Source organism: Impatiens glandulifera, chromosome 6, assembly GCF_907164915.1.
Source record: "Impatiens glandulifera chromosome 6, dImpGla2.1, whole genome shotgun sequence".
NCBI lineage: Eukaryota > Viridiplantae > Streptophyta > Magnoliopsida > Ericales > Balsaminaceae > Impatiens > Impatiens glandulifera.
In genome coordinates, this window is record NC_061867.1 from 52207363 (window position 1) to 52222351 (window position 14989).

At 29.5% G+C, this 14989-nt stretch overlaps 1 protein-coding gene across 1 annotated transcript; it reads right to left on the reverse strand.

Moving 5' to 3' along the window:
* Positions 1 to 9270: 9270 nt before the first annotated feature.
* Positions 9271 to 12057, reverse strand: LOC124941965 (glucan endo-1,3-beta-glucosidase 11-like). Its single transcript, XM_047482357.1, has 2 exons — positions 10832 to 12057; positions 9271 to 9633 (listed from the first exon to the last, which is right to left on the reverse strand). Exons 1-2 carry the CDS (start codon positions 11978 to 11980, stop codon positions 9562 to 9564), a joined length of 1221 nt encoding a protein of 406 aa, XP_047338313.1. The 5' UTR covers positions 11981 to 12057; the 3' UTR covers positions 9271 to 9561.
* Positions 12058 to 14989: the final 2932 nt, after the last annotated feature.

The following is a 14989-nucleotide window of genomic DNA, read 5'->3' on the forward strand; positions in this document are numbered from 1 at the left end:
AGGAATAGGAAGAGGTTGCAAAAGACCATTAGGGAGTGTATTACTAGTTTTATTGATTTGACAAATATTGCAATTTCGAATAAATTCTCTTATATCTTTTAACATTCCTTTCCAAAAATAGGCCAATTGCATTCTTTTGGAAGTTGCAAGCACTTCAGAATGTCCTCCCACAGGGGAAGAATGCATAGACTCAATTAATTCCTGTCTTAATCTTTTATTGTAACCAACTACCAATTTGCCATTTCTTCTAAGTTGGTTGTCTAGGTAGGTAAAATCTGGATGAGAATTTGGATTGTTTTTTAAGTCTAAAATTATCCCTTGCATATTTATGTCAGTTGTCCATGATTCTGTAATTTGGTCAATAATAGGAGATTGGTATATAGAGAAAGCCCACAATTGCCCTTCTCTTCTTGAGAGGGCATCTGCCACTATGTTTTCCTTTCCTTTCTTGTACATAACTGTAAAATCAAATCCTAATAATTTGTAGAGCCACTTTTCTTGACTAATTGTATGAATTCTTTGTTCTAAAAGGTATTTAAGGGGCTCATGATCTGTTTTTATGATGAAAGGTTTAAATTGTAGATAGGACTTCCATTTTTTAACTGCAAATATTAAAGCTAGTAGATCTTTTTCGTATGTAGGTAATAGTTTGTTAGAATGAGCTAAAGCTTTGCTAATGTAAGCAATTGGTCTATTTTTTTGTATGAGAACTGCACCCATGCCTACATTACTTGCGTCAGTTTCTACTATAAATGTCTCTTTAAAATCTGGGAGTCCTAGAACTGGGGGTGAACACATGGCATTTTTAAGATTTGTAAAAGCTATTTCTGATTCGTTGGTCCATTTAAAACTGTCTTTCTTTAATAAATTAACTAAAGGTTTAGCTATAAGACCATAATTACAAATAAATCTTCTATAGTACCCTGTTAAACCTAAAAAGCCTCTTAAAAGTTTGAGCGTAGATGGTATAGGCCAATTTTGCATAGCACTTATCTTATCAGGATCAGCCTCAACTCCTTGAGCAGAAATAATATGTCCCAAATAGTCTATCTTTTTACATGCAAATGTACATTTAGATCTCTTTAAAAACAGATTATGATGTTTTAAGGTATCAAAAACTATTCTTAAGTGCATTAAATGATCATGCCATGTTATACTATAAATCAATATATCATCAAAGAACACTAATATAAATTTTCGAAGATAAGGCTTAAATATAGTGTTCATTAAACTCTGAAATGTAGAAGGAGCATTAGTAAGACCAAATGGCATAACAAGAAATTCATATAGTCCTTCATGTGTCCTAAAAGCTGTTTTGTGAGTGTCATTAGGGTTCATTCTAATTTGGTGGAATCCTACTGTAAGATCAAGCTTAAAATATATGTGACTATCATGTAATTCATCAAAAAGCTCCTCTATAATTGGAATAGGAAATTTATTTTTAATTGTCATATGATTTAATTTACGATAGTCAACACATAAACGCCAAGTGTGATCTTTTTTCTTGACCAGAATAATTGGTGCTGCAAAAGCACTATGACTATGTTTAATAATTCCTTGTTCCAACATTTCAGATACCAATTTTTCTATTTCTGTTTTTTGTATTGCAGAGTATCTGTATGGACTAAGACTAATTGGAGTTGATCCCTCTTTTAGGTGGATACAATGATCATGTGGTCTATGTGGAGGTAATCCTTTTGGCTCTTGAAATAGTTCTTGGAATTCGTCTAACATTGAATCAAGTTTTTCCTTAGGTAAGTCATATTCATTATTTGTGGCTAAGGAATAAAAATGAGGTTTGAAAGGCTCATCAATTAGTATAGTAGTGGGTCTCTTATATTTGTTAAAATTATGAGCTCCTAAAATACTACAGATTTCAGCATCAGAATTTCCTCTAAGAGTGACTCTACCATTTTTATGTAAGAATGAGAATTTTTGGTGTAAAAAATCACAATGTATGTCTGAAAGTGACACCAACCATTCAATGCCTAATATAACATAATATTTAGGCATTGTTAGTACTCTAAGATCTGTCATGAATTCATAATCCTGTATAGTGCATAATATCTGTTGATACATAAGACAGCTAGGTAATTGATTTCCATCAGCAACAGATACTGAAAAGGTAGATGTCTTAATCAATTTGTCTTTAATATGAGGAAGCCATTTAGAATTTATGAAATTATGTGTACTTCCTAAATCGATTAGTATTTCAACATTTATTTTTCCTATTTTTCCAGGAAGACAAAGAGTTCTATATGATGATGGATCATTGATAGCATTCAAGGATATTCCCGATAATTCATCAACATCTTCAGCTAGTGGATCATCTAATTCAGGTTGTGATTCATCTATAAGTTCAGAGTTTTCCAACATATAAAATTCTCCTTTACATTTATGAGTAGAATTAAATTTTTCGGTACAATAATTACACTCATTTTTTGCTCTTTTTTTTTGCTCTTTTTTTGCTCTTTTCCTTTACATCATTGCCGTCGAATTTAGGAAAGTCGATTCTGGTGAAACTTTTGTGTATATGGTAAGGTCTATTATTCCTATCTCTTGGGTTATGATCATAATTGTTGACATCATATCCAATTTCTTATAATCCTTTCTACGATTATTATTATTCCATTGAAATTTTGTTGGCTTAGGAGTAGGTAATAAGGGAGGTCCATTATTATGTAGATAGACTTTTAAAGAATCATATGTTGCTTCTTGAACTCTAGCCATTGCCATAGCATCATTCAATGAATTAGGATGTAAAAGTCTCACAGAATTAGCAATTTCCTTTCTTATTCCACCTAAGTAACAGTTTAACATGTAATCATTCGGCATTAGGGGAAGCCTATATAAAATCTCAATAAATTTATCGTTATGCTCATTAATTGGACCGACTTGTTTGAGATTCATTAGTTCACCCATAGGATCATCAAAAATTGTTTGTCCAAATTTTTTCTTAATTTCTGTTTTAAGAAAATCCCAAGTAATAACAAAATTTGCATCTAAATGATTTCGAAAATTTGTATACCATAATCTTGCCTTATCTTTGAAATGTAGACGAACAATTCTTGGTTGAATATCAAGAGGAGTATTATCGACTTCAAAAAACTCTTCAGCTGCATAAATCCATCCATCAACATCATTGCCGTTGAATTTAGGAAAGTCGATTCTGGTGAAACTTTTGTGTATATGGTAAGGTCTATTATTCTTATCTCTTGGGTTATGATCATAATTGTTGACATCATAGAATTCTCGTTGTTCTTGAGGATTGTGATGACGTCTTCCATCTCGATCCGGATTGCCTACAGGTTGTTCTTGAGGATCGTGATGACGTCTTGCATCTCGATCTTGATTGTCTTTAGAAAGTTCATCAAGTCTTGATAATATTTGTTTCATCGTTTCCTCGGTTCTTGTTTGTTGTTCTATCCATTTGGATTCAAATTTGTATACTAAATCCTCGGTATGCTCAAGCATTTTGATTTGCTTATTTACTTTTTCGTTGAGCACGTTGACACGAACATATAACTCGTCTGTTTCTGTATTTGATTCTTCAGGATCTGATCTTGATCTAGTTCCCACCATTTTGATCTGATCTTGAAGTTGCTTCTTGATGAGTAAAAAAAATTGCACAGATTTGAATGAGGTCGGAGGGTCTTTTAGCTCTGATACCAATGTGACGATACTAGGGAATATTTGGAGAATTGAAAGAAGGGGATGAGAAGACAGTAAGAAGAGTTGCAAGAAGAAGGAAGAAATCAAGAAGACACAAGGTGAGAGGAAAATGTAACTTCATAGAAAAAATTAGTCAATGTTACACTGATGGATCAAAGTTATATAAATAGCTTTGTAATCTGATAACTTTTGTTTTTAATTAAAAGAATAATAACTTTATTTAATTTTATCATAACTTCAGGGACTATTTTATATTTACATAATATATCAACATTAGGTTTAGATTTCATTTGTTACACAGATGTTTCTCCCTTTGAGTTCTTCGCCGCTTCTTCTAGGTTTACTCCCTTTCAACTCTTCTGTTACACATTCATTCATCCTCTAATTCGAATTCACATACACCAGGTTTACTCCCTTTCAACTCTTCTGTTACACATTCATTCATCCTCTAATTCGAATTCACATACACCATCGTATCTTATACTTAAGGATTCCATTATTAACGACATTTAAACCATCATTCCTTCATCCCTCTAATTCAAATTCACATATCCATCACATCTCATATCCTTCAAAGATTCAATTATTAACGGCACTGAAACCACCATTCATTCGTCCCTTTAATTCGAATTCAAATATTTTATCATATCTTATCCTTCTAAGATTTTCATTATTAACTGTATTTGAACCACCGTTCCTTCATCCTTTTAATTCGAATTCACATATTCTATCATATCTTATCCTTTAAGAATTTCATTTCTTAACGGTATTTGAATCATCTTTTCTTCATCCATCTAATTCGAATTAACATATTCTATTCTATTATATTTTATCTTTCAAAGATTCATTATTAAAATCACAACTCTTTCAATCTTTTAAATTTGCACTCATATATAAATAATCATATATATAGAGAGTAATTATAGGGAAAGTGAATCTGGGGCCGCAAAAGTCCGCGAAAATAGAATATTCTATTTAAACACCAAATATTCTCTCTTCTCTTATTAATTAATTTCTCTCTCTTTCTCTACGAATTAATTAATTTATCTCTATTTTCTCTCATTAATTAATTAATTTATCTCACTAATTAATTTATTTAAACTCTAAACCCTAATTAATATCTCTACGTATTACGGGGAATAGAAATATTAAATAAACATAATAAAAATAAAAAAATTATAATAATAAATATATATATATATAATCATCATTATATTTTAATCTTTATAACACACACTCTAAAATTCACACCAAGTGTAACTCAAACCAATATCAAGAGTTTGAAATGTTAATCATTTAACCATATTGAGCTACTTGTGATTGTTGAATTCAATTTATAAATTTATGTATGTATATATTTTTAATAATTGTTAATGAATAAGTCCTTCCATTTTTAGATTGCAAGTTCAAAACTTATATTTAACATTTTTATTTTTATTTTTTTAATTTAATCGTTTCAAATTTATGAATAGGTCAACCCGATTCAAATATTCATTTATTCTTATATATATATATATATTTAAATTAACTATAACTCTTGACCTAACAAATAAAAAAAAAATTAAACATAGTTAATTGGATAAATATTGAATGTCAACTTTCATTAAATTTAATATATTTGTATGTTTTGCTTTCCTTTGTATTTTCTTACCTAGTTAGCACTAAATGCAATTCTAAAATTAAAATATAAAATCTCAATAGTATATATAATTGATTAAAGTGTAATACATACATTTCAGGTTGTAAGTACAATACTTATATATAATATATTTAATTTAATTTTTTAAATTAAATTGTTTCAAATTTATGGGTAAATAAACTCGTAATCCTATTTTTATTATATATATATATATATATATATATATATATATATATATATATATTCATGGTTTACTCTATTAATCAAATAATTAAATATTTTTTTTTTACCATTATCCTTTCATTAATGAAAAATATTATTTTAAATTAAAAACAAAAATATTTAAATAAATTACTAAAGAATTAGGTTTCCTTAAGTATGTCCCCAAACTAGGGTTGTAAACGAATCGAATCGAAGCGAATTTTACTGTATTCGATTCGTATTCGTGAAACTATTCGAATATTCGTATTCGTATTCGAATTTTTTTCGAATAATTAATGTGATTCGTATTCGATTTGAAATTGATATTCGTATTATTCGATCCGATTCGAGTATTCGATTCGATTTTTTTTAAAACATAGGTTTTGAGTGATTAGCAGTAGAATGACTAAATGTAAGTTTCAAGTTTTCAACCGAAGAAATGTATATATGTACTAGGGTTTTAGAATAAATAATATTTATAAAATTAAAATTAATAAAATAGTATATATATATATAATCGAATATTTAATCGAATATTAGCGAATATCGAATCGAATATCTTGATTTTGTATTCGTTTATTAGTCGAATCGAATCGAATATTTTTATTCGAATTCGAATCACAAAATTACGAATACGAATATCAAAATTCGAATACGAATACCGAATCGAATCAAAAGTATTTGATTCATTTACAACCCTACCCCAAACAGATCCGTTTAATTATGGGCTGACATATTAATGACGTTTGTAAAGAGTTTAATAAAAAATTAATGGAATTAATGGAATTTTAGGTATCGTTTGATTTGGGTTATAGGATTATTAATTATAAATATATATTATAAAATAATTAATTTTATATTAATATCTTTTATAAATTTGCAAATTATGAGGAAGGGTTAACGTCATAAATTCATAATATATATATATATATTGGATTTGATTTTTAAACTGTTGTTAGTTTTGGTTTAAACTCCCATTATCAATCAAATTCGAAACCTTTTTTACCAAGTAAATAATGAAAAGTATTATTATTTTTAACTAACTATACTAAATTAAATGTAATTTAAATATATATTTTAAAATAAAAAGATCAATGTTTTAAGCCTGAAAAAAAATCTTATTCTTTACAATAATAACTATTTAATAACAATTAAGTTTAAAATATATATTTTTATAATATAAGTTATTATCTTTAAATAATTCTTTAATTTATTTTAATTAATAAAATAAATCATTTAAAATAAAATATTTATAATATGTTTAAACTTTTTTAATTTATAAAATAATTAATTTAAAATAATTTTAAAAAATATATATACATAATTACTGAGTTGTTGTTCAAAAGTATATATTTTAAATAATTTAATTTGTTACTCAGTAAAATATTAGCACGGTTTTAAATTTAAATATATATTTTATTTAATGTATAACATTAAAATTATGAAATTAGATTATTATATATAAAATTTTAAAAAATAACTAATTTTAAAAAAATTCATCATTTCCGTATGACTAGGTAAAGAGACGTGGAGTACTTCGGGCACAATAAAAAATATTTAAAATAATATATATATATATATATATATATATATTTAAAAAATGTTTGAAAATAATATATTATAAATATTTTATTGTATTATTTATTTTATAAGTTTAAATATTAATGAACTATTTAAATATAATAAATTAAATTATTAAAATTTTAGTGGATTCAATTAATATTAAAATGTTATATTTAAAAAAGATGTGTTATATTTTCAAACTTTAAATTTATACCACGTGTATAACGGCTTACATAAATTCATGTTAACAAGTTTTACCTTTTCAAATAATTTCATTCTTTTTTTTTATAAATAGCTAAACAAAAACATATTCTTTTGAAACCTAATTATTTCTCTACTGATCTCTTTTCTCCTATCATTCTATCCATCCCTCTTCAATGTCGAAGAACAATGTTGATCTAACTCTTCGCCTCGGGTTCTCTGAATGGCATGATAATGAGCCTGATTCGCGGGATAATGAGCCTTTGGTGGATCTTTCTGAATCGCAGAATAATGATCCTTCGATGGAGCTCTCTGAATCGGAGGACAATGATCATTTGGTAGAGCATGTTGACCTTCAATTACCAGTACCTCAAGGGAGGAAATATTTACATTTCAATTTTGATGCCGCAGTAAAACACTTTCTTAGGAGTCTGGATACTAAAAAATACGAGTAATTTTTCAATTTCTTAGAATTTCTATTTTATTTTAAGATTATATAGTTATTTAACAATCTTAATTGGTATATTTTTAATAAATTTGTTTATTTATTTACATGTAATATTATGATATCAATATTCAAATATCTCTTTTTATATTAATTACTTACTTTTTTTTCAGACAAATTGGTGGTGACCTTCCACGAGAACCTCCTCCTCAACCTTTAGGAGCACTTAATGTTGATTTTTTGAACCATCCTGACCCTATACCAATAGTACAACCATGTAATAAGAGGATGCGACTGAATTGTGTCAATCTCAAACCCGGCAAAACAATAGAGATTGACCCTCCATTTGATTGGGCCACCGATCGTCGTGCTAAAGTGCACACTATTGAGTAAACGATCGATAAACTTCTTAAACTCTTCAAGTTTTTCCTATTTTCTTAAGCATATTTATATTATTTAAAAAAAATAAAATATATTTTATCTTTCATTGAAAATATGAAATTTTGATTTCTTTATTTTCTTGTTATAAAATAATTTATAATTTTTGTTCTTCAAGATTATATATTTAGTTTTTCATTGATATGAAAATTTGATATCTTTAAGGATATAGATACTAAGTTATTTAATAGTATTTTTTATTCTATGAATTTTATTAACATCTTTTGTGTTTAATTTCATACCTTATATCACTATATTTTAAAATTTTATTATTATTTTTTATTCACATTAATAAAATAATACAACTCTTATGAAATATGTTTGTTTACTCTTTATTTTATTTGAACTCCATAAATATTTTCTTATTCAAGTTTTGTTTCATTTCAGATATCTTCTATCAAAAGATATTAAGCAGATTTCAGATAAGGTCAAGTGTAAGAATTGTGAAAGAGAGTTTAACATAAATTACGATATAGAAACTTTCAACGAGATTGAAAATTACATCATCTTGAATGATAACCAGATGAACAACCGAGCACCAAACAAATGGATGGATCCGACCTTACCAAATTGTGAATCATGTGGAAAGGAGAATAGTCTTAAACCCATAATTGCAGACAAGAAAAAGTCCATCAATTGGCTTTTCTTATTTTTGGGTTCTTTTTTAGGTTGTTGCACATTGAAACAACTTAAGTATTTTTGTAAGCACACAAGGAATCATAGGACCGGTGCTAAAGATCGCCTCTTGCATGACGCGTATATTGAGCTTTGCCAACAACTAAAGCCTAGCACTCCTTTAACGATTCAAAACTAATTTGATTTGTTCTCCGTTATTTTTGTTTTGACCTATTAGTTTTTCATTATTATTTTGTTTTGGTTAGTATTTATTTATGTTTTTGAACAATGTTTGAGAAAGGGAATGGATAAGTTATTATTTTTGAAGATTGATATCCATTTATTATAATTACTTTTTTTAACTCTTCTTTTCTATGTATTTTTTTTTTGTCTTATTTAGTTTTTGCTCTTACATTGGTCAAGATTATGGATTTGATTTATCAAATATATATATAGTATTATCAAACCTTAGAATGCATTAAATACAGGCCAAAAATTAATTTAAAAAGAAAATACAAAACAATTGAATTCTCACGTGGAATCAATATATAATCTCTTACTACTACTACTAACATGAATAATTAATTATTTAATTATTAGACTATAATAATTGCCTCATCTAACTAGCCGTTGTAGATCAAATCTTAGGGATAGAAATAGAATATTTAGTGGCTTTTTGTTTGTTCTAACTCTAATATTAAATAATAAATAAAAACATTCAAAAAAGAAAGAAGAATTACCTTATATGGAGGGGCATAATAGGAATTAAATAAGAATATAGGCACTTTTAAAAGCTCAATGCCACTAATCCCATCATTGTCACCACCATCACAACTTCTTTTAAACTTATGCCAATTCCCTGAAATTATAAACAAAATCAGAATAAAAATTTAATACATATACAAAATAAATAAATAAATACATCACAAATTTTACTAAAAAATAAATTAATTCGAATTCAATCTTTTCCAATGAACATTAGTCTTGAACAATTCTCAATTAAGGATGACATTTACCGTTCCATATTCATTCGGTTTTGAAGAATCCCGAGACACAAATATTATTTGAATAATATACTAGATTAGTTTATAAATAAATAAACAAAGTACGTTTAAACCAAGGTCATTTTGGAAAATGACCCTATCTATACCATAACGGATTTTTAATATGATATATATTGAAAAATTATATATTTTTTTAAAATAATAAACTTAAAATTCTTATAAAATATAAATAATAAATAAATATATTTAATTATGTTTATTGTGTTCGAGATAAAATCAATATGAGATCAGAACCGACGACACAAATATTAGTCATGTCTCATCTTTGGTCTACTACTAAAATCATTTAGGCAATTTGGATCGAAAACCGCCCTTAAAGCGCAATTTGGATTGAAAATTGAGAGGCGCAATTTGGATTGAAAATTGAGAGGCTCAATTTGGATCGAAAATCGCCCTTAAAGAGTAATTTGGATCGAAAATCGAGAGGCTCAATTTGGATCGAAAACCGCCCTTAAAGAGTAATTTGGATCGAAAATCGAGAGACAAATTGTAATGGTCATCTCTATGCCCAACATAGTTTATAGTTTAAATTGAGCAACATCTCTGCTCCTGTTCCCTCTCATATGGGAAGGGCAAAATCGTCAATAAAAAAATTACTATTTTGCCATCCTGTAAGAGGGAAGAGTTAAAAGGCAATAATCTCAGATGGTTTAAATTATGAAACAAAATTTTAGAATATTTTTTATTTAAACAACCTAATATTTAATAACATAAAAAACCCTAAATGAAATAACTTTATTAAAAAAAATAAAATAAATTTGAATAGCTCCCAAACAAGCAAGTGGAATCGGCGCCTACTTTCTGTCAGTTACCGACTTACAGTCAAAAAAATGACAAAAGCAACCCTCAATAATAGGGCTACGTGTCAATATCCTATTAGTTAACCGACTCCGAACTTTAAAATTTTAAAAAAAATTAAAATAATAAAGAGAGAGGGAAAGTAAAAAAAACTAATATACGCAAATATAACCAGCGCAAGTTAGCAAAACTTACCGCAGAAGAAGTAATATTTAAATAACCAGTCGATGAGTTTTCCGGCGCCGGCAACGGCGAACGGGAGGAAGAAGACGATGATACCGATCCGCCATGGCTGGTAGTATTACCAACAGACTGTAAACTCGAAAGACCTAAAGGATATGCCGGCGTACCGTCCGGTTTAAACAAACCGTAATTCCTCTCCGACGTAGGTCCCGGCTTCATATTCTCGTTAAACAGAGCAAAAACGTAGATGTTCAGATCACAATTAGGTCTCATCGGCGTACCTTTCTTCTGAGAAATGAGTTTCATCAGATTACTATTATATTTCTTAGCATTCTCCGGCGTTGCTCCGTATTCATTCTCATCTCCTTTAGACGGCCATCCTGTTTCCGAGATCTGAACCGATTGTCTTTTGAATCCAATCGAGGATAAAGCTGAATGAACAGCGTCGATCTGTGCGAATAACATGTTATCGTAATGAAGCTTAGTTACAGGATCAACTACTCCTGAATTCGGTTGAAACAGAACGAAATCAATTGAGATCTGTTTCGGACTATCCTTATACGCGAAGTACGGATACGCGTTGATTAAAAACGGCGATCCTGTTTTCGTTAAGAAACTCACGATCTGAGTTATCAAACCAGTTAGATCTCGTCGGAATGAACCTGATGATGGTGGATATGAGGTTTCAAGTAAGGCGAGTGAATGCGCGGTTGTAACGGAAACCTGTTTGTCTAGATGAAGAGAGACTAGAGCGGAGTGTACGTTTTGCATTGCTGGAAGGAGATCGGAGTTGAGATTTGTATCGTTGAAGGTTAATACTTCATTTCCGACGGTTATACAAGTGATGTTTGTTGAAGGAAGGTAGAGTTGAACATTTGATTTTACCCAAGCTATGGCGGTTTCTGGATCTCGCATTTTGGATAAGTATTCGTTGCCAACGCCAACGATGAATTCGATTCCTGTGTTTGCGAATGCTTTGAGGACTTGTGGATTGGCGTCGTATAGTTTTACTTTGTTGGCGCCGATTGAGTGGACGAGTGGAACTACGTTTTCTGGTGACGGTATGTTGTTTGCTATACGGCCGTAGTTAACTCCGATTGCGGTGATTGTTGATGGTAAGAGGATGAAGATGAAGATTGGTGTTAGGATTCTGAAGTCCATTTTTGGAGAATCTTACTGAAATGGAGATCGAACCAGAGATAGAGAGAGAACTGTGAAGGAGGGTTTTGAGAAGAAGATGATGATGATATTATTGCGTTCTTTATTCTTTTACTTTTTTCTGCTTTTTTGTTGTGCATAAATCCATCAGTTTATTTGAAAATAATTAGATAGTTTTTAAAGTGGAATGATATTTTCCGATCTTCGGGCAAAAGCAAGGGCACGAATCCGACCTCCCCGTCACGTGTGACATTTTGTGACTCGAAATGTAATTTTTCGGGATATTTTTAATTTTTCTCTCTTCTACCCATATGACATACACTTATTTTCGTCGGATTCATGAACTTATTTTCACAGTAACTTCCTTAGTTTAATATTTTTATTTATTTTTATTTTTAAAACTATGAAAAGAATGAATGATTAGTTACACAGTATTAAACAGATTTGATGTATTATTTTGGTCGGTTTGTTTGATGGTGGGTTATTTTATTATTATTTTTTATTTATTTTTTTAAGAAAATAAATTTTAAAAAATAATTGAGAATAGGAATAACAATGCCACTTGAGTGGATATTAAACCCGAACAAAGTTGGCCAAAAATGGGGATGGGGATGAGTAGAAGGTGGAGGAGTTTAGGATGGTAATTCTTTGCTCTATCCAATTCTCATATGAGATACATAAAATTATAATTTTATATTATTATATGTGTAAACACTAAAATTTTAATAAATAAATTTAAAATAATTAAAATAAATGAAAAAACATGATTAAAATAACTAATTGAAATAATTATTATATTAATTAAATTTCAATTAATTAAAATAAAGGTTAAGAAAAATAAATAAAATAATTTAAAATAAATATTATATTCATTTTATCTTAAATTAATTTAAAGGATAAATAAAATAAAATAAACTATTTATTTATACTAAATAAATTATTTATAATACTCTAAAAATATTATTAAAAATAAGCATTATAAATATTATGTTGGTTGAAAACAAAGTCAAATGGATGAAAAAAAAATAATTTCAAACAAGTTTTAAAGTTGAAAAAAAATCTGATAAGCGCTGAAATTAAAAGAAACCAGTGCAGTAGACCCCACACTTATCGGATGAGCGCTGAAATTAAGGATGACAATTTGAAATCGTCTGGCGGTAACCGAATTGTCCCGTTTAGGACGATTTCCCCTAAAATTGAACGGGGATGGGGAGGGGATGGTATTTGTATCCCCGCCCGTCCCGATCTCACCCTGATTTCGTCCAAACACTATAAACACAATTAAATATATAAAATCATCAATATATTTATTTATTCATTATATTTTATAAGAATAGTAAGTTTATTTCTTTATAATAATATAAATTTTTAATATATTTTTTAAAAAATCCGTTTATAAAATTTTATTGTGTAAATTTTTATATTTATTTTAAATATTTTATAAATGGTGTCCCGCGGGGGAACAAGGCGGGGATAGTATTAAAAAATCTCCGAATATAAACGAAACGAATATGGTAAATGCATTCCCTGCCCCGAACCGCCACATTTTCATCCATAGCTGAAATCACATCCAACGTCCATAAGCTAGCTGCGTTTGCGCTTTGGCTAGAAACAACGTCGCTTCAAGACCCCCTCAGCGCTCAAACGCAAAAGAGGCAAACAACGTGGTTCCGCTCTGGTTTGTCTTCTTCCAGGCGACTAACAGTATTGATGATCAGGCGAAATTTTTTAGTTTTTCAAAAGTGGAATTGGGTCGATACTCAAGCAAATTGGCTCATTCAAATGATGAAATAATCACTCTAACACGGTGATCATTTTACCTACGATCATAGGCTTCATCATCGCCTAGACGATCAAGTTGGATGATGAACAGACAAACGTCATTAATGGCGTTGTGTTTGAAATTCTATCCAATTGATCGATCAACCGACCTTGGGAGACTATAAATAGTTCTCTTTAGACAACCGAAGACAAGGATTAGAATCTCAGCCCTCAATCCATTCCATACAAAATCTAACATTAAATTTTCAAGCTTTTCTTGAAAATTTCAAAATTTTGTTAAGATTATAAGGCTCGATTCTGGGTAGTCTCAAAGTTGCTAAAAGAGATTATGAGTGTTCCCTAAATCACAGTAAACTTCCAATCATGTTATAATTCAACTTATTAATTCAAATTAAAATATTTATATTTCAGTTATACTAGTTTTTATGTATTATTGTTTGTTCAATTTATTGATTGGAAACGATCATGAGATCGTTTACAAGCTTTCTATCAAAACTAATTCAAATCAATCGTTCAAATCAAAAGTACCCATATTTGATTTTGAAATTTTTCAAAATTGGTTTTCTGTTATTGAGTTATAACTCAAGAACAGTAACCCAAAAAGCTTGCCAACACACTTCTAGGGGTGATAAGAGTATATTCAGATCAATTCCAAGCAATCTCGATCATGTTTAATCGAACTCTCCCCTGCACTTGATCAAGAAAACTCGCACTCGATCGAGGAATTTTTAGCCTTGGCTTGATTTTCATCTGAGAAAACAAGCCCGACATAGTTTTTCACTGAGGAATCTTAACCCCAACTAAGGACTCCCCTACACCCGACCGATGATTTCTAGCCCTGACCAAGAACTCTCAGTACCTGACCGGGAATTTCTTTCCCCGACCGAGAGCTCCCTACACCTCGATTGTGAGTTTCCCTACACCCGACCGAGGGATCCTTGCCTTGATCGAGGATCTCTCACACCCGACCGAGGGATCCTAGCCTTGATCGAGGATCTCTCACACCCGACCGAGGGTCTAGCACCTGAGTCCGAGGGATTTCAACCCGTGACTAAGGGATCGACACCCTTGACCGAGATGACCGGTCCTAGGGCCCGTTTGGTTGGGATTTTAATGTTAAAAATTGATTTTTTTTATATTAAAAGCCCCAAACCAATTTCTAAAAATTTGAAAAAAATGGAAACAGTTTAAAATATATTTAGAATATTTCATAAAAAAATATTTTAATAA